Source organism: Panthera onca, chromosome A2, assembly GCF_046562875.1.
Source record: "Panthera onca isolate mPanOnc1 chromosome A2, mPanOnc1 haplotype 2, whole genome shotgun sequence".
Lineage (NCBI taxonomy): Eukaryota > Metazoa > Chordata > Mammalia > Carnivora > Felidae > Panthera > Panthera onca.
The window spans coordinates 148,941,750-148,965,645 of NC_138340.1; the positions used below are offsets into that span (position 1 = coordinate 148,941,750).

A 23,896-nucleotide genomic window follows, 5' to 3' on the forward strand; every position below is an offset into this window, starting at 1 on the left:
TAATGTCTGTGCTCATAACAGGCATAATTAGCTTTAAAACTTGGGAGAGCATCATGTTCACAGAGTGCTTCATAAATGCTTTTCGATGATAACATTTAATATGATCCTCAAATCTTTTTTTTTTAATTTTTTTTAACGTTTATTTATTTTTGAGACCGAGAGAGACAGAGCATGAATGGGGGAGGGTCAGAGAGAGGGAGACACAGAATCTGAAACAGGCTCCAGGCTCCGAGCTGTCAGCACAGAGCCCGACGCGGGGCTCGAACTCACGGACTGCGAGATCATGACCTGAGCCGAAGTCCGCCGCTTGACCGACTGAGCCACCCAGGCGCCCCATCAAATCTTTATTGAATGAATAAGCAAATGAATGAATATATACCCCATACAGGAAGGAATCGTTTTTGGAACCGGAGTCTCTGAAAAGCTTTTACTTCAGTCATGGGTAGAATTGCTGGTGTACATTTGCTGTAACACTTGGTTATCTTAAAATTTTAAATGTTTCTTCTTCTTCTTTTTTTTAATGTTTGCTTATTTTTGAGAGAGAGACAGACAGGGGACAGAGAGAGAGGGAGACACGGAATCTGAAGCAGGCTCCAGGCTCTGAGCTGTCAGCACAGAGCCTAATGATTCAGGGCTTGAACCCACGAACCGTGAGATCATGACCTGAGCAGAAGTCAGACGCTTAACCCACTGAGTCACCCAGGCGGCCCGGTTATCTTAAAATTGTAGATGTGGCAAGTGATTTCAGAAATGAGTCGATGTACTTTAATCCCAGGTTAGATATGCTTAGGAACCATGATGATTTCTGGTCCAGATCTGCTGTTTTCTTTCACAACGGTGGGAACTTTAAAAAATTTTGTTATTTGTCTTAGAAATACAATGGTGGATTCTAGCCCAGGCCCCACCGAATGAGGCTGTAAAGTGGATTGATTTTTTAAGCATTGCCCATTGGCAATAGTGATTAAAAAGCTGTTGGTTTGCTTGCTTTGGAGCCGTCAAGATGAGTGGTGGCCCTAGAAATTATTTGCGGGTCAGCACCTCTTAGCCTGCAGTGGCTCACGATAGCTCTTAGCAGGTTTGTTAGAGTTGTTTAATCCCCTGTGCTGTGGAGTGAGGGGTGTGACGAGGGCTCCAGAGCGAGTCCCCTGGGGTTCCTTCTGCAACCCCAGCCCTATCCTTGGGCCTCACTTCCTTCTCTGTAATCTGAGAATTCACTTGATCAGAGTTGTGCTTTAAATAAGATAATACATCTAAATTAGCCCCTAGCCTACCCCAGTGTAAGCCCTCAGTAATTATTATTGTATTGCTGCTGATGTTGCTGTAAATGGCAGTGATGAGGATTAAGCTGTGAATGGTGATTAACTCGCTCGGCACAGCGCACGGCAAGTAGCAGACCCTCACTAAAAGCGCCCCCCTTGACCCCTATGTTCAGATGCCTAGCACATCCTATTCTCAGTTTCGGGGGTAGGTGGCAAGTGGATGATGTTCTGGCTGCGATGAATCTTTCCTCAGATCTACAAGTAGAAATGTGAATAGCGAGGTTACTTCTGAATGTCAGGGATGAGGATTTAGAATTAGGTTTTCGTTGTTTTAAATTGCTTTTCTTAGTAGCATATCATAAATGTGTGTGTTAAACTTTATCTGATTGTACAGATGCTGTTGACCGAGTACTTGGATATGAAAAATACTCGTACGGCCTCTGAACCATCAGCTCAACTAAGTTATGCCAGCACTGGCCGAGATTTTGCAGCCTTTTTTGCCAAGAAGAAACCTCAAAGGCCAAAAAATTCTCTTTTTAAGTAAGTATCTCCCTGATGGTAAGATAGCAGGTGTCAAGAAATGTTTGATCCAAGTAGGATGGCTTTCTACTTTATTGGCAGCCATTGCTTCACCCAGTGAAAGCTGATTTGAAATAATTTATGGGAAGTGAATGTATTTTTTATTTTGTGTACATTTGTTTTCTATAAGGGGAAGTAGATATTTTGGGGTATGGTTATTGGACTGTCTAGGACTTTTAATAAAATTTTTGTCATTTGTTTCTGTGGCATTTTATATAAAACGAAGGGCTACAAAACCCTATTTCTGGGGCATTTTGTATGAAATGAAATATGTCAGCTTTCGGGAGAAAAACACTAGTGCCAAGAAATAACCTTAAAGTTTACAAGAATCTCCTTAGCTAAGTAGCATTGGATTCTGTTTGATTTTTAAATAAAGGAACACTCTGGAAATTCTTTTTTTCTAATTACTATGTTAGTTAATACCACCAGGCCACGTACCTATGTCATTTGGTAACAGCTCATAGTTAATATTATTATATTAATAGTAACAGCAGTAACACTACCGCTGAGTGCTTACTATGTACCAGGTACTGTGGGAGATGAATTTCTCAAAATAATCTCAAACATAATTTACATATGATTATATCAAATTTTGGCAGCAGGAGTAGTGGCTGGCACTGAATCCTCACCAAGTACTGGCTAAAGCATTAAGCCATTTTCATGGATTATCTCATTTCCTCGTTGCAGCCTTACAGGTCTGGGTTTTATTTTTAATCCTTTTTTACACATAAAAGCTTGAGGCAAGCGAGGTTAAGTAATTTAAGTAGATTCACTGGCAATAACTGGCAATTGGTCAAAGCAGGATTTAAATCTTAGCAGATCTGTGCATTCTTCTGACGAGTCGGGAGATAACTAGTTAAGTTGTACCTGTAAATCTAAGCGTATAATGTGACTCCAGAAGTATTTTGAATTCATTCTTTTTGAACAGTTGAAGCTCCAGTATCTTTTATTGATTCACTTTTGAGATTTGTTTATATCATAGATTCATAGAGTTCTTCTTCTTTTTTTTTTTCATTGAGTTCTTAATCATTATGGAAAGTTTCAACAGTTCATTTATCTTGTGGTCCAGAGGAGAGGAGATTGAGTGTGCTTGCGTTGGGATAAAATACATTCTGTTCATTGAATGCGTTCTTTTCTGATGTTTTACAGTTTTGTTCAGAGGGCAGATGCACTGTTAGTTAAAATGCCTTAGTCCGCAGGTAATCCAGACCCCAAAAGAATGAGATTAAACCATAGGAAGGTTATTATGTTACACAGTGGGGAGGAATGTAGAGGACTCCGTAATCCAACAGTGCGGAATGGCCAACGACCCCGCCCTTTCCATCTCCCTGCCTTAGGTTCCCCTCCAGGATAGAGTGATGCCAAGGAAAGGGTGTGATTCTTCCTGCGACAAAATTTTTTGTTAATTAGTAAACTATTTTTTATACCGTTTTTCAGTTTACAGAAAAATCAAGCAGACGATACAGAGTGTCCTCATGTCCCCCTTCTTCAGAATTTCTCCTTTTGTTAACATCTTGTGTTCTTACGTATGGTGCATTTGTTACAATTGATGAACTGATAGTGATCCTTCATTATTATCTGAAGTCCATTGTTTATATTGGAGTCCACTCTTTGTGTTACACATTCAGTGGGTTTTGATAAATACATAATGTCATATATGCATCAGTACGTTATACAGAATATTTCAGTGCCCTAAACATCCTCTGTTTTCTACTTATTCCTTCCTCTTTTCCCCACCCCCTGAGCTCCTGATAATCACTGTCTCTGTAGTTTATCTTTTCCAGAATGTCTTATAGTTGGAATCATCCGGTATGTAGCCTTTTTAGACTAGCTTCTTTCACTTAGCAATATGCAGTTAAGGTTCCTCATGTCTTTTTGTGGCTTGATAGCTCATCTCTTTGTATTGCTAAATAATATTCCATTGTGTGCATGTACCTCGATTTTTTTTTTTTTTTTTTTCATTCAGCTTTTGAAAGACATCTTGGTTGCTTCCAATTTCTGGCCATTATGAATAAAGCTGCTGTAAATGTGCAAGCATTTGTGTAGATGTAAGTTCTCTGTTCATTTGGATAAATACATAAGAGGATGATTCCTGGACCATAAAGTAAGATTCTATTTAGCTTTGTAAGACACTGCCAGACTGTCTTACAAAGGGGCTATCCCACTTCAGATCTTTTTTTGTTAATAATTATTATCCATTTATTCATCTTTTCTGCCAGTGACAAAGTCTCTCTGCAAGTTTTCCTCAGGTCTTACGCCCATTCCTACAGCAGTCACTGGCAAAGGGGAGCAGACCACGGTGATGGTCTTCATCCAGTCAGGGGTTCTCTCTGGCGATAGGTCTTGGGCTGTAAAGGAACCGCTTTTCCTGAGCACACAGCTGTTTGCAGAGGGAGCAAAGGCAACTAAGACGGCCTGAGATGCTGCCTTAATGCTTAGGCCTTTCCTCCGCTCACTTGTTTGCTCGCTCATGTGTGCGCTCTCTGTCTCTGTGTCTGTGTCTGTCTCTTCCTCTTCTTCTTCCTCTCCTCTTTGTCTCTTCCTCTTCCCTTTCCGTCTTCCTAGCCCCACTTCCTGTGGTAAATCTAGGTGTATTGCAGAAGCAGGTTTCAGGGTGTTTAGATTTCATGCTGTCAACCCTCATCCTTAACTTTGAATCTCAGACCACAACGTACATTTTTATACGTTGAGCCAATCCTGAAATTGAGGTACTGGAAAACATAGACTATTGGAAATGAATAAATGGACTTAAGTAATTGTTAAACATTTATTGTTATTGCATAGCAATAAAAACTCATCGCCCACGCGGAATGAGGCCGTTACTACAGACTTGCCTGTTTCCGGACCCAGCTCTACCATTAATGAGCTGTGCGCGGCAGACCAGGTCTCCCGTCTCAGTGGGCCTCTGTGCCTTTGGCTATACAGTAAGAGGTGAGGCTGTATCTTCTCTAGTGCCTCTTTTACTGTAAAATCATACCAATCTGTGAGTGGTGGCAAACATAAAGAGGGTTCCTCAGTAGCAAAAATACATCAGGTCATAAAGGATTAAGGTTTGGGCGAGCTGTAATCTGGTTTTATCGCATCCATGAAGGACTTTATTACTCTCTTTAATTGCCCTTAGCCAAGGTTAATTAAGTGTGTTTAAGTTCTCTCTCATTGTATAATCTGTGCCTCTCTGTTCTTTGCTCAAGAGTTTATTTTTCTTTCCCCCCCTCGCCATTTCTGATCAATAGCCGTCAGCGTGCTTTTTGGAGGTCGGCGGCTTCTTTCCTGCACTTGACTGGCAGGTGGCACTTGTGAAGTACCACACACTTTGCGTTCCTTCTGGCTGTTAGGGCCCTCTCAGTTCTTGGCAGGGTGCAGAGAGAGGATCAAGAAGGCCAAGTGTTTCCCTCCAACTGACATTCATCTTCCTTGTCAAAGAATGGATAAAGAAGGCATAATTAAGAAAGTGATGGCGTTCCTTTTTTGTTGCCAGAAACCTATGCCATTATCACTGCTGCTCTTTCGTGATGTTGCTGTTTACCACTTAGAGGCAGTCATTCTTAGAAGGATTTCTCCTGTCAGCCTGCTCCCCTGACTTTGAAAATCTCAGGTTTGAAATGCAATTTCTTAACACGTCAGGGGATTTACTGTTGATTTAATCTTAAATTTACCTGTTTCTTTTTCCCCTTACCTGCAAGTTTCTCTTAAGACTGTGATTTTTTCTTTTGTTTTCTTCATCCTTGAATTATTATTTTAGCCTTTAGAAACCTGTTCTGTGTCCTGTGCCTATCCTCCATGTTTCTGGCCTCTGAAACGAACGATTCCTGGGGTGATGTGAACACACACTTTGTCACCTGATTTTTGTTTTGTTTTGTTTTAACGTTTATTCATTTTTGAGAGAGAGAGACAGAGCATGAGCAGGGAACGGGCAGAGAGCGAGGGAGACACAGAATCCGAAGTAGGCTCCAGGCTCTGAGCCGTCAGCACAAAGCCCAACATGGGCTCGAACTCACAAGCCATGAGATCATGACCTGAGCCGAAGTTGGACGCTTAACCAATTGAGCCATCCAGGCGCCCTTGATACTTTTGAGAATATTTTTTGTTGTAGATGGCAGATCAGAAACCGTTTAGAAACGGTATTGCTTTTGAGGACTTTTAGGGAGAAACCACAGATGCCTTGCTTCCTTGGTGTGGTTATCCAGCGGCATTGCTAGCGTGCCTTCTGTACTCGTTCTCTAACCAGGGGAGTGTAGAAAAGCAAGATACATTTCTGTGGCGGGGGCGGTCACTCACAGGTTTTGAACCACATAGCAGCAAAATGAGAATGACCTTCCAGGATACCCTTATTCGTGTGTGTAGGGACCCTGGCAAAGGGTCTGGAGGCAGAAGAAAGTTGCAACAGATGAAGAGTTGTACCCGTTGAAATGAAGAATGAGCGAATGGCCCGACTGCTGTTGTGGAGGGGCGTTGGCCAGGAGTGTTGTTCATGAATCCAGGTCTGTGGCGGCCGGCTTTGGCCCTGTCATGGATTGGCCAGTATGTTTGGGTCAAGGAACGCTAGGGAGTGCCACACAGACTGGAGTAGGACACTTGGGGTACAAAGGTGGCCACCGCTTCTTTGGTTACTGCCTCTCTGTTTACCCTGCGCTTCATTCCAGGTTCGAATCCTCCTCCCATGCCATCAGTATGAGTGCCTATTTGCGAGAGCAGAGACGGGAGCTCTACAGTCGCAGTGGAGAACTTCAAGGTAAGTGATTGAACTGCTCTGGAAAAGTTAGTTTCTGGAGGAAGATCTGAAGTGTGTGGCACATGTGAATTTGCCGTTCGCATTCACCAGTTTCTTTCAAGATAGCAGAGATTTAAAGACTTGATAATCTGTTTCCTCTATCACTTCCCAGCATCTGCTGCCGAGCAGCTAAAACGATTGCTATGGCCACAGGATTTATAGACCTGCTACCATTCAGGTGAGAACTCAAAGCAGAAAGACAGGAGGTCAGTCTGTTTGTGCTTAAACATGGCAGCCATGAGTCCAGTCACAGTCCACGGGAATGCCAGTCTGTGGCCGTCAGTGTTACACTTACTGTTTTCTATACCTTCTGGAAAGTGGCAGGAGTGCCTGGGATTTGGAAAAGGGCAGATGCAGCCTCTGCCATTATTTAAAAGGAAGAAAGATGCCTCTAAATAGGATGTTGTAATCAAGCTAGCTCAGATATACAGGATATTTGATATCCATACGTGGTTACTAAAGAGTTGTAATCTGTAGGAGAAAATACTTGAGAAAATAAATCGTAAGTAGATTTAATTAAATCAAAAATCCAATAACGTTTCCTTCTGTGACAAGAAAGATGCTAATCATGGTAAATGGAATCAATCAAGAAAGATTTGTGAAGTCCTGCTAAGTGCAAGCCATCCCAGGCATCAGAGGGGATGGAGGGGGAGGAGACGAAGGTCGAATAGAAGGAAAGAGAAGATAAAGCCTTAAGATCCAGCTATCAGTGTTCATGGACATCACTAACAATATCAGGAAGTCAGTGCTTACAACCAAGTAATGTTATGCATAAAAACTAGTAGAGGAGTTGAGAGGACGGGGTGATTATTTAAAATTATTTTTTTTTTTTTTTTTTTTTAATTTTTTTTTTCAACGTTTTTTATTTATTTTTGCGACAGAGAGAGACAGAGCATGAACGGGGGAGGGGCAGAGAGAGAGGGAGACACAGAATCTGAAACAGGCTCCAGGCTCCGAGCCATCAGCCCAGAGCCCGACGCGGGGCTCGAACTCACGGACCGCGAGATCGTGACCTGGCTGAAGTCGGACGCTTAACCGACTGCGCCACCCAGGCGCCCCTTTAAAATTATTTTAAAACCGTGGGCTTCCTGCTTGAAGGGTGCGTAAGAACACTTCCACTTTTGGGGAGGCAGTAGAGGCACTTGAAATATTTTGCAGCGAGTAGCCTACACAATTAAATATTTAGTTTTTAAGATTCATCATGGTTCTACATCAAAACATTATAAATTAACCAGCTAGCCTCTCTGGATTTAAGGACCACTGCCTAGTCATTTCTACCTACACCTTCATTATTGATCTAAACACTTGTAAATTTTTCTGAAGATGCGGCTGTGCTCTCCCATAGCTCTGCCACAGTAATAATTCCATAGCTCACGTATATATCAGAACGAAAAGCCTAGAAATAGTTTGAGGATACAAGGAAAAGGAAATTAACTTACCGGCATTTTATTTAATAATAGTGTTGCCATGTGGTGGCGGGGGGGGGGGGGGGGGGGGGGGGGAGGGGGGTGGGGAGGGGCGTGGGAAACGTGAAGTGTGCATCTTGGAGTCTTAAGGTACGTGGGTACAGAGGGCAGTTAGGATTGAAAAAAGTCAAGGAGTGAAGAAATACAATTTTACTTCCTGTCCTTAGCGTAGTGCCTGGTATGGTAAATATTCAATTAATACTCACTGACTCAGCGACAGAACAAATGAGGACAGTCGATGTCAAACGTAGGAGAGGGAACTTACCATGGAGAGAGAGGAAGGGCCCCCCAAAGGAGGGGAGGCCACTGAGAGCCGGTATCAGCTTCACGGTTCTATTAGTTTTTAAGTTTGAGGAGAAGCAGAGGCTATGTGTAGATCCATTTTTGTTCTCTGCAGTCGTAACTAGCTTCCATAAGAAGTGTGGCCACTGAGCTGTCTGGCCTAGGATGATACTGCCGTATGTGATTGGAAAACGTTTTGAAATCCAAGTGAGTTATGGAGGAAGTTTATTCTGTGAGGGTGGTTAATGGAAGAGTCACTATAATCTAATTAGGAACTTTTCTCATTTTTCAGCAAGTTAATAGAAATACGGAGCTGTATTCTGTAGTCTGTTTTCCTTACCAGGGTTCAGCCAAGTGGGAGGATTGATCTTTGGTTCCAGGGAAGAAAGTAGTTAGCAAACATATCATGCTCATAATAATCATTAAATAATTTCACTGAGCTGACAGATCACTGCCTGGTGAGAGAATAGCTCAGCTGAGGAGTTTTTGTGAAAGTTTGATGGCGTTTCATCGAGGAGCAAAAGCATCTCTGATGAATGCTTTTAACATTCCAGCTGGAAAAGGGGAAAATCACACCTATTTTCCATTAGAAAACGACCATCCTTTTTCAGTTACTCTATTAATCTGGCTTGTACGAGGGCCACAGTGAGATCTGCATTTCAGTTTATGCTTGAAAAGGCATAATTGAATAGGTCAGTCAAATCATAAAAGACTGGAGAAGATTTGTGTCTCTCCTCTTACTACCGCGTAGCTGCAGGCTTCGCTTCCTAGTGCTTTCGTTCACAGGGTCAACCTTTCCTTCTGCGGCAAAGAAAATCCATCAGAAAGACCATCAAAGTAACATTAAAAAGCTCAAATTTTATGAAAGTAAAGTTCCTGCCAACATTTTCAAGTTATCATGCAATTAAAAATGTTACCCACCCTAACGACACACAAGGGGAAAAAAGAATGTAAAAATGAGATTTCTTTGGTATCATCAACCCATCTCAGGTGGCTCTGTTATGGTACAGCTGGTTCATTATATAGTCTACTGTTGGCAATTGGGCCGAGGAGGTGGGGGTGCTGTTTCAAAGTGTGCACAGTAACAAGTGGAAATCTAACTTGTGTGTCTCCATCAGTCAGAGACTTCCCGTTGTTTTGAGCCTCTTGACTGCTTCATTTTACCGCTTAGACAACCGTGTCATAGGTTACATGAACGTTTAGGTGAATATAGCTTCTCGGGTTTAATGTGGGATTCTTTGGGAAACAAGGTAACTGATGAATACAGTATCTCATGAGGGTTAAAAGAAAATCAAAATGCTGCTGCTCATGATCAAAATAAGCTCTTAGGTTAATCAGCCCCACTGTGCCTCATTTTTCATTTGAAAAATAGAGCGGTTATCAATTCTGACTACTTTAGGAGGACATAGGGACTGTAAAATTAGATATTAAAACTCTGGTAAAATTAGAGGAGCTATAATTGATTTACATTAAAACGGTACTTTAAAATATTAAACATGGTGGAATTGGGAGAGTTGCATCCATTTCTCTATCTCTTGTTTTCTCTGCCTCGCCAGTCTTACTTTTCCCGAGTTGGTTCTTCTCAAGGTCACCGGTGACCTCCATCTTGGCAGATTGAACGTTTGCTGCTCTGTGTTTGTCTCACTTGATCTTTCGGCCAGCCACGTTCCTTTTCCCCTCCTTATGTTTGAGCGTCTCAAGGTTTGGTCCTGGGAACCTTTGCTGTGTTCACTCTGTAGACTCCACCCAGGTATCTCAGCCCCAGTTGAGTTTTGCTTGGTGCCTTGGTTCGGGTGACTTCCAGATCTAGATCTCCTGCCCAAATCCCGTTATTGTTTCCTGACCTCTTCCAGCATCCTGCCCACTCCCCACCACCATCCTACCATTCTTTATCAGACTTCATTTCTGTGTGTGTGTGTGTGTGTGTGTGTGTGTTTCCCGCTTGGTAATTTGCTACCCTTCTCTCTGAATACCCACAGTGCAAGTCTTACTCATTAGTGCGTTCCAGTGCCTGGGACAATGCTTGGCTTGAATTAAGCACTTAAAAAGTATAATGGAGGAGGCCTCTATCCCCAGTATCTCCTTATTTGTAGCTATAGGCCTACTTATTTGAGAAGGCCTAGTGGGAGGTTTAATACAGAGTAAGAGGCCTGTGATTTGTCCTCTTTGCTCGTTTTTCAGATAATAAAATCACGAATGAGTAGAGTACATTAATTGTCATTGATCCAAGTAGAAATGTATACTCAGTTTTGATTACAGTTCTTTCCTGTCTTGGGGCTGCTTAGTACTTCTGTTTATACTCAATAATATTACCTTTAGAGTGCTATTTTTATTCCCATTAGTCTAATGAGTGGCATTTCTATAACCCTGACATTAAAATATTCTGTAAAGCTCCCACCACTTGAGAATTGACTTCTCTAAGAGGATTTGCTATACATGGTAAATATGGAAGTACTGGCATCAGGGAAAACTGGGCTCTTAGCCTGACCTGACCTGAATTTTCTTAGTCTCTCCCTCTAATGGGTTGTTGGTATCTGGGGCTGTGAATACTTAATGATATCGTATGTAATTAATCTGTTTGGAGGTACCTTGCCTTAAGGTACAGTGATCTTTGGAATATATTAGGCATGAGTTGAGCATCCTTTTTTACCAAAGGATTTATAATACAAGTCTCTCAGATAGCGAACTGTTCTATAATGGGGCATTTAAAGCAAGATTTCATTTACGCACACATTTTCAGGGGCATTTTGGCTGAAGTGAGGTACAGCACCTTTACACTCATACCACACATTTGTTCCGCAGCCTTAAATGTAAGAAGCACTTATAAAGCTTTATATCCTGAAATAAGATTGGAAGATTCTTTGTAGTCTTAAATTTTGCGTAATGACTTTGTTAATAACTATGTAGCAATGTGCTGGGCACATGAAAAAATACATGTTTCTTCTTAAAATTGCATATAATTATTTCAAAATAACCTTAATCTTTCATAGTTATCTCTTCTGGCTTAGATTCTAAAATAGTGTATAAACATTGATTCCCCTTCCTTTTATATATGTACACTCCTGCTTTTTTAAAAGACTGAACTTACTCATATGTGAGGGTAACCTTATAATGAAATTATAATAGAATTTTCAGAAATGCTAGTTTCTTTATGTGTTCTTAAGAAGTGGTAAGTTATAAGTATATGTTCCTCAGGTCGTGAACAGATAAGAAATAAAAGTATTCTTATGCCGAGATTTGTTACTGAGTGTGTCGCCTCTTAGCCTTAATGTGTGCAACGTAGACATTTATTTAAAAACGTTCTTTGTTTCTGGGTTTCATTTATAATGCGGGTTCATTTTCCGAAGAATTCTAGTTCCTATAACATCCTTTCTACCCATGGGACAGAGTATTGGTACCTGCGCTGTGTGGAGGAGCCTGGTGGTCATGGGACAATGGATCCTGAGAGTTCAGAGCAACTGTCACAAAGCCTTCGTAAAGCCTGTGAACCTCACTCTTGGGAAGTGATCATTGGTCATCATGCAGAACTGGTTGATGACCTGTAACCTTTGTTCTACCCATTTATTCATTCATCCATGCAGATAGGGGAAAAGAGTGAATACTGTTAAGTGACGTATGTATTAGAGATTGGAAAGTGATACATATGTATTTCTCTTTATATTATACCTGAGTTAAAAGTGTTTTTTTCTGTCAAAAAACCCATCCAAAATATGAAAAAAGTTAACAAATTTCTAATATGTAACAGAAAAATTTTAAAGTTAGCTTCTGTCATGTTTTTTATCATTTGGTTCACATTAACTTTTCAATGTAAAATAACAGCTTTACTCCTTTTCTTAGAGTTGCGTTAGGGCTGCAAGAAATTATATTTTTTCCAACCTCAGTAGTTTATATGATGCAACTAATTCTGACTTCAGCTGTTTCAGCAAATAGAGAAGACCAGAAACGTTTATGACCCATCATGGGGAAAGTAATTCTTAGACTGGTGAGGGCACCGAAGAACACATGGGTCATTGTCCCAACAAGACATGGTTCCTAACGCCTTTTTACGTTTTCAGAATGAAGGTTGAGTCCTTTCAGGACTACTCATAGAGATGGCCTTACCTGAAGTGAGCTGTTATCAAAATCCAGAAGAAATTGATATGCATATATATGTAATATGACGTCTAGAAAATAAAGCAGTAGATTTTAATGGTAGAAATTGATTTGGAACTCCTAATCTGGTTTTCGAACTCATTTTCTTAGTCTTAGAACCTGTTTTCTGTAGGTCTTATTTCAGAGTTGAGTATAGAAAGCAGATGGAAGTGGAGGTGTTTTGACTAAGTGGGGTCCAGGGCTCAGAGCCCTGCCTGCCTAGACCCCCAACATCTGTCCCTTCTCCCTTCCTCTGTACAGCACCCAAGGTACCATTACAAAATTAAAGACTCCCAGAAGCAGAGCGCTATGCAAAGGAAAATTGATAAGGGAGACAGATGCCATTATAGATCTGTAGGGATAGGACAGATGAGTCAATGATGAGTGGTCAGACAATTATCCATAAGCAAACAAAACAAAACAAAACAAAACAAAACAAAAAAGATGTTGAGTTTGAAACTCCTATCATTTAGGAAAATAAATCCTTGGCGCATTGAGAACTGAAAGGCAAAATCTGTTGACACTTGAGTTTATAGTGGCATTGTTTGAATAACAAAACCTGGAAACCATTCAGATACCATAGACAGGAGAATGGATTCATAAATAGTGGCATAGCCACACAGAATACCATGTAGCAATGGAAATGAATGAACCGGACTGTATGTTAACGTGGTTGAATCTCAGAAGCAATCACAAATGTTATGTATAGTCAGATTCCATCAAAAGCAGTCAGAACCGAATAATATCTTCAGGTGTATGTCCTTATGTGGTGAAAATGTGAAGAAGGAAAAGGAGGGAGCATAAACATAAAGCTCAGGGAAGAGATCACCTCTGGAAAGGATAGAGGAAGGAATAATCAGAGAGGAGCACCTAGGACTTCAAGGATAATGGTGCTGGTTCTGTTTCTTCAGCTACGTGATGGAAATGCTGTTGTGTTTTTACAACGGTACTAAACGTCCGATACATTCAGCTATTATACATTTCATAAAAAGTATAAACACAACAATTTTTAAAAGGCCTCTGAAACCTCCAGAGACACAACCATATATGTAGTGTAATGTTCCCATTTAGAAGTCTGCAGGAAATTTGGAGTGTTCTGTGAGAGCTGGATTGGTTCTTTGGCCTGCACCTTTCCACTGAAATGCCAGGTCCGTGCCACCGCTGTGAATTCCTACTGGGCTGGAGCTGTCCCTTGAGTCATTCACGAGAAGATGACTCAGGAGCAGGAGCGCTCCCTGCTGACCTCCTGCCTCCTCCTCTCCCTCATCCTCATCGGCCAAGTCAGAACCTAGTGTTAAGTGACGTCAGCAGCTATTCTTTCATTTCCTGTGTTTTCTAGGACTTGCTGGTTATTTGTTGAATATGTACAGTTTCATTACGTTTATTTGTCCTGGACGCTTCACTAGGCCTTTAGAATACAGTAATGAACAGAACCCAGTTCTGTCTTCGGAGGGCAAAGGAGCAGAAAGGGGCCGTGACTGTGTTCCAGAAACGGGCAGTTGTCCCCCCCAGCATGTGTTCTCTTTCCTCCGTATGAATAGAGCCCCTGGTTTTTAGCCATGCACGTGGCCCCCCCAAAATAAAACATTTCTAAGCTTTCCTTGCAGCCAGCCATGAACATGTAATTCAATTCTAACCAGTAGAATGTGCGTGGAAGTGAGATAACTTCAGGCCTTCCATTTAAAGAGAAGGAACAGGCTGCCCCTTTTCTGCCAGCGCGGTGTGTGTGAACGTGTCCTCACGCACAGCCCTAATGACACGTGGTGGTGAGCCATGTTAGACTGTGCGGGCGAGGCGCCCCTGTCGGTGGTAGAACAATGAGATCGGAGCAGCTTGAGTTGGCACACCGCTGATGGCCAGAGCCACTGTAGCCTCCCGGACTTCTCCACGAGAGAGGAACAAACTGTCTTGTTTCAGTCACTGGTATTTTGGTTCTCTGCTACTTGTAGCCCTGCTTATATTCTGTTTAATTCAGCAGTGCAAACAAGTGATCAGAGCACTGTGAAACGCATTATGATGGAATTGTGTAGATCTCTAACAGATGTGCGTACAGGGCTGGGAAGGCAGGGAGGCTCTTGGGAGCACTGAGGTTTCAAACTTCTTATAGAAGAAGGTGGAAAGAAGCTTTTCAAGTAAAGAAGGTGGGCGTTTCAGGCAGTGGTCATGGCAGGGAGAAACGTCTACAAGTGTGAGAGTAGATAAGAGGCTTTCCTTGTTTCATAACGTGAGTTAGATGGATATAACTGTTTCTATTAAGGAAATCAGTTTATGTATACACACCTTTACTGATTATAATTTGTTACTTTCAGGAACCAGAGATAATAGATGGGACACTAAAGCTGTTGTTCATAATAACAATTGGGCCATTGTTCATAGTAACAATTAAGACATTAAGCATCAATAGAACCAATGGTGTACTGGTGATGGTAATGAAACAGAAGTCGTGCTACACTTGAGCAAAAGCCAAGCGTAATCACATACTGGATTTTCTGAAGCGTATTCAGATGGTATAGCTGTGCCCCCTTATTAAACATTTTTGTAGGAAAAATCGCGGTGTTGAATGCAACTGTGGTAGTGTATCATATCAGACTGTGCACGGTGGATTTAGCCAGAGATACTGGCAGGGGCTGGATCACGAAGGACCCGCCTACCCTAGTGCCATAGTACCTCGTTCAGCGTGGACTGCAAATGGCAGCAGACGGCAGAGTTCTGTGTGCTCACATCTGATTTCCAGCTTGTAATTGTGTGGGTGAAAATACGCATCAAGTTACTTTTGGCTTCACCACAATTTTAAACTCAAAAAGCCCGTATTACAGTAATATATGATAGTATGTACGAATGCTACATGAATATTGTAACAGTCATAATATAGGATGTTCATTCCTAGAATTGTGATGACATCTACTGAATTGCAGCCAGTTCATTTGCATATTCATGCCCACTTAGCTCAAATAAGTCCCTGTTTGTTTGCACATTAACGTCTGATTTCAGCACCAGTTAACTAATTTACATATCCCTGTTCAGTTGGTTAGTGATGTTCATATGTGGAATATTGGTGCAGCTGTTTGTGCTTTGAGTAGCTTGGGGAGCATGGTGGTTTAATGGAAGGAGTAGCTATTACTCATCTTGCTCTTACTAGGCAAGTCACGTTACCTTTCTGGGCCCTAGATTGCTCATCTGTATAATGAAGTTAGCAGCACTTGCCCTGTCTATTTCTTAGGGTTGTTGTACCAATTGACATAACAAAAGTGACAACATACGGTCAACATTTCTAGGCCACCTGTATTCTAGGCCTGCCCCTGGAACATCTGCGTGTAGGAGAGTTCTAGGTGCCACGGAAGACAAGGCTTGCAAACAGATACAGTTTTAATGAACGTTCTAAGCACTTTCAGGAGCATGGAGGAGGAAACACTGAACATTGCCAAGGGGAGTCGTAATCCGAAAGCGAGACTGTCCAGGGAGGGCACGCACTGCCAGTAGGGAGAAAGACGAAAACAACACCCTGTTGTGTGAGAGCTTCGTGGGGTAGTCGGTATTTTGTTGGGGTTGAAGCAGAGAATGTAGGGAAGATTGGGCTTAGAAAAGGGAGGCCTGGTGGGCAGGTCTCCGGGGACCTGGTGTAACAGCAAGAAGGCACGGTTTGTCCTCTGGGTGATAAGGAGTCCTCCAAGGGTTTAAAGCAGGAGAGTGACATAATCAGAAATGCATTCTAGAGAAGGTATTGTGGGAGCTCTGTGGAGGATGCATTGAGTATAGTGAAGCTGGAGAGGGGGGCGAGTTGTGTTGTTATGTCAGGTGAGAGCTTATAGAAGATCATGGCAGCATTTTAGGAGGCAATAGTGGAGAGGTTGGAGGAGGGGAGTACATCTAAAAGCCACTTCTGAGGTAGAATCAAGTGGACATGATGACTCCTCCTGTGTGGAACTTGAGCAAAGATCAGTGTTTTGGCTGATTCCCAGTTTTCCTCTTTGGCGACTTGGGTAGATAATGATGTTATTTGTTAAGATAGGCAGTACGAGAAAAGGGTAAGGTTTTTTTTGTTTTGTTTTGTTTTAAGTTTATTTACTTTTGAGAGAGAGAGAGAGAAAGAGAGAGAGAGAGAGAGAGGGAGACAGAATCCCAAGCAGGCTCTCTGCTGTCAGCACAGGGCCTGACATGGGGCTTTGAACTCATGAACTGTGAGATCATGACCTGACCGGAAATCAAGAGTCAGATGGTTGACTGACTGAGCCACCCAGGTGCCCTAAGAAGAAGGTAGTTTTAATGGAGTGTTACCTAGGGGTGAAGATAGCTTTTTTTAAACATATATTTTCATGTTTCTCTTTTAATTTTGTGTAGATCTGTCTAATCTAACGACATCTAATCAAGCCTAATCTCTTATCAAGGCATTCGGCAGTGTTTGATTACCTGTCACCATTCCCTTTCTGACATCCAGTGTCGGAGTTCAGGTTTTCTTTTCTTCCTTTCCTCCTCCTCCTCCTCCTCCTCCTCCTCCTCCTCCTCCTCCTCCTCCTTTTAAGTTGCAAATACCACTTTTTCCTTTTTGGCTTTGTTTGATCTGTTAATTTGAGTGCTCATTTTAAACCATCTGTAGAATACGATTCTTTATTTTTTATTCCAAGAAGGACCTGTATTTGTGTTATTAAAATCTAGCTACCATTCATCTTTCTTAACGGCTTGTTCTGGGGTTTTGTGCAAGTCCCTTAACTGGTTTTCTCCGAGAGAGAGAAGTTACATGATTTCTATGACTTTCCATCAAGTCCAAAACTCTGGGTTCTGGATTCTCAGTATTTGGTCACTATTCCTAAAGATTGGAATCTGAAGACTAGTTGGAGGTTCAGAGTGTGGTCTCTGCAGTCAGGCTTCCTACCTGGGTGACTGAGTAAATTGGCTCTTTTGTGTGTCAGTTTTACTTTCTACAAATTGAATGTAATATACTTAAGTATATAATATACTTAATGTCATAGGACCAGAGTGAAATGTGTGAATACGTATAAACTGTTGAGAACTGTGCCTGACACGTATGAAGTAATGATGAAGTGTTAACTGTTGTTAATTTATCTGGGGTTCCCCCCCCCCCCACATTCACACATAGGAGACACTTAAATTCACACATAGGAGACCATTACATTTTTAAAAATTAATGAAAATGAGACTCAAGTAAAATAGATTTAAGTAAAATCTTCTAGAATGGCTCTTAGAAACTCTTTTTTTTTTTTAAATCCCTGCTTTCTTCTTTGACAAAAGTTCTTTAGGAGTGTTGAAAAAATGTGCTTACATCAGTGGTCATCCCAATCATGCAGTGTTAAGTGTCATCCACTGCGGTGGCCCGGGTGGAATTCACATAACGTCTCTAACCAAGAGGGCAGCACTTAGTGACTCCTTAGTGATCTGCTCTTAACCACTTACATCCACCCCAGAGGTAAAATCTCATGGCAATAATCAAAGTGGCCATTCCTCTTCAAAGTCATTTTGATATTCAGTGCCACTAACTCTGAATTGTACTACATAAGTAATTGAGAATGATTAGCATATGGCTAAAAAAGGAGGTTAAAATGGAAAGGTCGTTCCTTCTCTTTATAAATGAACTACCTTACATCTGATCATTTGGCGATGTGTTAGGACACTCTTGTCTTGCCTGCCCCTTGCCTTCATTCTGAGGTCACATCCTGGCTACCCATGGGGGAAATAAAAAACAAAAAAAAAGGAGTCATAGGCTCACTTGTAATTTGCCAACAATTCTTAAACTAAAAAATCCTAGAACTAGCAGAGATCTCAAATTAGTACCATAAAGGAAATGATCTTTTGAAAACAACGTAAGTTCTTGAAAACAATAAAAGGTGTATGACTGAAACAAGCAGAAAGAAAGAAAGAAAGAAAGAAAGAAAGAAAGAAAGAAAGAGAAAGAAAGAAAGAAAGAAAGAAAGAAAGAAAAAGGTTACAGCTAATCTGAAAGGGAAGTTTTTGACTTGGCTTAGAAGATGAGCAACGAATTGTTTACCTAGTTCGCGACAGCGTGGCTGTAGGAAGCGGCTGGATAAAAGTGAGGTTGTAGATGGGACAGACCAACAGTCATCTATGATTATCCCTTCTTTCTAGATTCTGTGACTCTTATTGGGAATCAGACATTCTAACACCTCTTGAAAACCTTATTGAATCATTTTTAAAAAATTCTCAAGAGAAGATCTTGTGCCACAAGAATTCTTTAGTATCTAGATTGAGTGGTTGTCGCTGATCATTTTTTAAAAATTTTTAATGTTTATTTATTTTTGAGAAAGAGAGAGACAGAATGAGTCGGGGAGGGGCAGAGAGAGAAGGAGACACAGAATCTGAAGCAGGCTTCAAGCTCTGAGCTGTCAGCACAGAGCCTGATGAGGGGCCTGAACTCACAGACTGAGAGATCATGACCTGCACCAAAGTCGACGTCAAAGCGATTGAGCCACCCAGGTGCCCCGTCTCTGATCATTTCTAAACTGTTTACTCTGGTTAACTCAATAGATATAGTTTCCTCAGAACAGATACAGAATTTGGTTTTATTTCCTGAGAAATTGAAATCCTTTGTCACGTAAATGATAGTAGTGTTCCTTTTATACCTTCACTTCTAGGACATTTTTAGGCAAATATAATGCCCAAGGAGAATAATTACTCAGTTTTAGATGACTTTGCTGAGATTTTAGCCATCATTGTTTGTTTACACTTTAAATTTGTAACTGCCTCAGTTACTTTTACAAGTAATAACATATGTTATGTAAACTTTTGAGCTTTAGTTCCTATGAACTGAATCCTTTCTGTTTCTTCTCCCTTTTTTCTATCTTATTATTTTATTATTTCTCTTTATATTGAAGTGGACTATACCTACAAAAAAGTGTGTAAAGTGCTGTTTACCTTAGATATACAGCTGGGTTTTTGCACACACACACACACACACACACACACACTCATACCCGTGTAACCAGCCCCCAGAAGGCTTTCTCATGCCACTTCCTAGTCAGTACCACCCCCTCAAGGTGCCACTCTTCTGATTTATAATGTCATCACTTAGTGTTGCCTGTTCTTTAGACCTATAGAAATAGGGTCATACAGTATCTTGTGTACTAACTTCTTTTGTTCAACATGATGTCCGTGAGATTCACTCATGTTATTGTATGTATCCGTTTGTTGCTCTTGTCGTATATTCCATTGTATGATTGTAGGACAATTTATTCATTCTCCTGTTAGTGGACATTTGTCATTTCTACTTTGGGGCTGTGACAAATCTGCTATAAATAACTTTGTACATAAACACTCATTTCTCTTAGGGATGTGCCTGGGAGTGGAATTGCTGGGTCATGAGACAGCTTTACGTTTAGCTTTAGAAGATACTACCAAGCATTTTAAAATCATGGAAATTAATGAGAAATTGCTTGAGAATTTCAGTCGCTTTCCATTCTCACTAAAATGGGATTTTATCAGCCTCTTAAGTTTGTGTCCTTCTGGTGGATGTGTCTACCTTATTGTTTTCATTTTTAAAAAGAATCTCTAAGCTCTCTCTAAGCTTTCCGTAGGGGAGTAACCTTGTTCTTCCTTGGAAGGCCTGACTGTGTATACATTTTTACCCAGAATTCTTGGGTGACCTTTCTTGCTAGAAATCACTTACTAATTTCTTACAATTTTTGAGGTAGAATATAAAGATATTTTCTCTCTTCCCCTATGCCATTGTTTTGGTCAGTGGCTTTCTACTTTGAATTATACCTTTATTACACATATCTAATTGATATTCCTGCTGGTGGTAGGCAGAACTCTAAAATGACCCCAATGACCTGCAACCTTTATAATTCCTCCTCTTGTGTGGGGGCTGAATCTGTGAATATGACGGACCATCACTCCCATGATTAGGTTACACTATATGGCAACTGTCATAGGATTTTCCAGATGTGATTAAAGTCCCGGACGATAGTCTTTACAGTATTCAAAAGGGAGATTGTCCTTGGTGGGCCTGACCTAACCACGTGAGTCCTTAAAAGAGACAAGAAGCAGTAACAGATGCTTGCCTTGAGGAAGTAATTCTTGCAGGAAGAGTGTACTATGTGGCAAGTGGCTGAGGGTGGTTTCTGGGGCCAAGAGGAGCCCCCATCCAACAGTCTAGCTGGACAACAAGGGTCTCAGTTCTACAACCACAAGGAACTGAATTCTGCCAACAACCTGAATGAGCTAGGAAGACGACCTTGAGCCTCAGATAAGGTTGCAGTCCTGGTTGATACCTTGATTTTAGATTTTAATGGGGCCCTGAGCACAGGACCCAGCTAACTCATGCCTGGACTTCTGACCCACAGAAATTGCGAGCTATTTGTTACACATCAATAGAAAGCTAATCTAGCACCCCATCCTGATACCCCATGATTTCCCCTTTAAGACTCTCAAATATTTCCTCAGACTCATGGGTAGAAGTTGCTAGAATACTTCTTGCTGTAAGCAAGGAAAAGAACCATATTTATTCTAGTTGTCAGTCTTATTTCCTATGTTTCCAGTTCTCTCTGATTTTAGTTTGGAAGCTGAGAGGGACTTTGAGAAAGTGTGGAGGTCTAGTTGTTTTCCAGTGTTTCTGTAGACTTTACAGTGGGGAGTAACAATTTAAAAATATTGGTAATAATTTGTGCACACAGCAATACAAAACCGTCACTGTCATGATAACCTTCTGAGGCAAAGCAGTATAGACTTTCTGAGCTGGCTGTCTCTTGAGCTCCCGATCCTGAACATGGCCAAGTCAGACCCACAATCTCCCCTTCTCCCCACTGCCCCCCAAACCTGCTCTTCTTTCAGTGTATGTACTTGATTTCATTAAATGTGATTGTTGAGTTAGCAGTTGCTAAACCTGGAGGTCACCCTTGTCTTCCACCCGTGCGGCGTGCAGTTAATCTAATACCAGGTCCTACCGATACTGCCCCCTTACCCAGGTTCTGACTGCTCTCCCCTCTTGGTTGGTTCTGCCTTGAATCCTTCCAAACCATTCGTTACACTGGAACCAGAGTAATTTAAAAGTATTCAGTGGTTTTTTTAAAAAATATCTCTTAGTACCAAGTACCGTGCCCTTAATATGCCTAATAATGTTCTGCCTGATTTGGGCACCACTTACACCCAGCCTCTTTGTGACCTCTTTTCTTTTCTTTTTTCTTTTCTCCTCCTCCTCCTCCCCTCCTCCCCTCCTCTTCCTCCTCCTCCTCCTCCTCCTTCTTCTTCTCCACTGAGATATTTCTTATTTATTTATTTATTACAATATAGTTTATTGTCAAATTGGTTTCCATACAACACCCATTGCTCATCCCAACAGGTGCCCTCCTCAATGCCCATCACCCACTTTCCCCTCTCGCCCACCCCCCCGCCTCCCATCAACCTTCAGTTTGTTCTCAGTATCTAAGAGTCTCTTACAGTTTGCCTCCCTCCCTCTCTGTAACTTTTTTTACCCCCTGCCCCTCCCCCATGGCCTTCTGTTAAGTTTCTCAAGATCCACATAGGAGTGAAAACATACAGTATCTGTCTTTCTCTGCTGGACTTATTTCACTTAGCATAATACCCTCCAGTTCCATCCACGTTGGTGCAAATGGCCAGATTTCATTCTTTCTTATTGTGTGGCCCCTTTTCTGATCACAGCCATGTTGGGCTTCTGAACATGCCATGTTCATTCAGGCCCCGGGAACACCTCATGTGCCCTTCCCTATTCATAAAACTGACTTGCCCATCTTCTCTTTGTCCTTGATAACTAGTTGTCATCTTTAAGGTAGCTCTCTGCTTTATACGATTTTTAAATAATGCTTATTAAGTACTTACCATGTGTCAGTATTCTAAAAGATTTTACATGGAGTGTCCCTTTTTAATCTGTAAACTGTTATTTCCTTGAGGCGGCTTACCTTGTTTTGTTTTGTTTTTTCAACCACCCCCCTCCCCCCATCCCACCCCCAGAACTAGGTTAGCTTCGTATTGTTGTAGCCCATGACATGCCTGTAATGACTCAGTATTTTGTTTTTGTTTGTGTAAAATGTGTAGTCATTATTTATTCTAAGTTCCAAGCGTGCAGGGTCCATGTCAGTTGAGCTTACCTTACATCTCAAGTTCCTCATACAGTGACTGGAATATGCTGTGTACACAATAAATATTCATGCTTTTTACAAATGACAAGAAGTTCAATATTACACATTAAGCAAATGGTGAACTAGATAGAAGCTTAGGTGTTTTCTCTTCAAGTTTGGAACTTTTTCCAATATGTTAATGATACTTGAGGAGATACATGAATATATCATAGATTATAATAGGGAGGAAGAGAAGGGAAACTAATATTGCGAGAAGAGGGTGAAGTTACTGAGCTGTCAGTTTTTTGAGTACATACATAATTAACACTTGACTCTCATAATCCTTTTGTCTAGTAGGCCTTTATTTTCTAACTTTTTACGTCTAAGAACAGCTTGGTTCGTAGAGGTTAAATAACTTGACCAGTCACACAGAGTTGAACAATTGATATCATAGAGTTCATTATATAGGGTTTGCAAAATAACTTGCATTTGAAATAGCGGGTGCTTATTTTTCTTTTATTGAGATAATCTGTATACAGTAAGCCACATTCATTTAGAATGAACAATTTGATGAGTTTTGAGATATGTTCACCTGTCATAATACAGAACATTTTCATCACTCAAGAATTTCCTTGTGCCCTTTCATAGACTATTTCTCTCTGTTCCCAGCTCTAGGTAACTAGTGAAATGTTTTGTCCCAATAGTTTAGCTTGCAATTTCTAAATTTTATGTAAATCGACTCATATAGTAAACAGTTTTGTGACTGGCTTCTTTCACAACATAATGATTTTGACATACATACATATTACTGCAGATATCAATAGTTTCTTTCTACTGCTGAGTGGTACTCTATTGAATGGATATACCACAGTCGAAATGGATTTACTACTTTGTTTATCCTTCCAGCTGCGGATGTGTGTTTGGATTGTTTCCAGTTTTTGGCCACTGTGATAATGCCGCTCTAAACATTTGTGTACAAATCTTTGTGTGGCACATAAATTTTGAATTCTCTTGGGAATACCTAGGTGTGAGGTTGTGGGTCCTATGGTAGGTGTATATGTCACTTTTTAAGAAACTGCTAGTTTTTTTTAAGTGAGAGTATCATTTTGCATTTCCACCAGCGGTATATGCCACCACTTGGTATTGTCAGTTTTTCTAATTTCAGACATTCTGGGGGGTATACAGTGGTGTCTCGTATTGGATTGTGAAGTTTTTAATGTAATCTTATTGACGGTAGAAGGCTATACAACTGTGGGTTTGAGCATTCTGTGTTCAAGTCAGAATCAACCTGAAATCCTTTTTCTCTTGTTGTAGTAATTCATCCAGGCCTGTTATTCCATCATTTCTTTTAGCATAACTTTTGTT

General features: G+C 41.1%; 1 protein-coding gene across 4 annotated transcripts in view; it reads left to right on the forward strand.

The window, feature by feature from the left end:
- EXOC4 (exocyst complex component 4) overlaps positions 1–23,896 on the forward strand; it is a 750,526-nt gene that overhangs the window by 194,195 nt on the left and 532,435 nt on the right. For all 4 annotated transcript variants that reach the window (XM_060633916.3, XM_060633919.3, XM_060633920.3 and 1 more), the window contains exons 8-9: positions 1,654–1,799; positions 6,482–6,570. In XM_060633916.3, the coding sequence (XP_060489899.1) occupies positions 1,654–1,799; positions 6,482–6,570 (235 nt within the window). The remainder of the gene's footprint in view (positions 1–1,653; positions 1,800–6,481; positions 6,571–23,896) is intronic.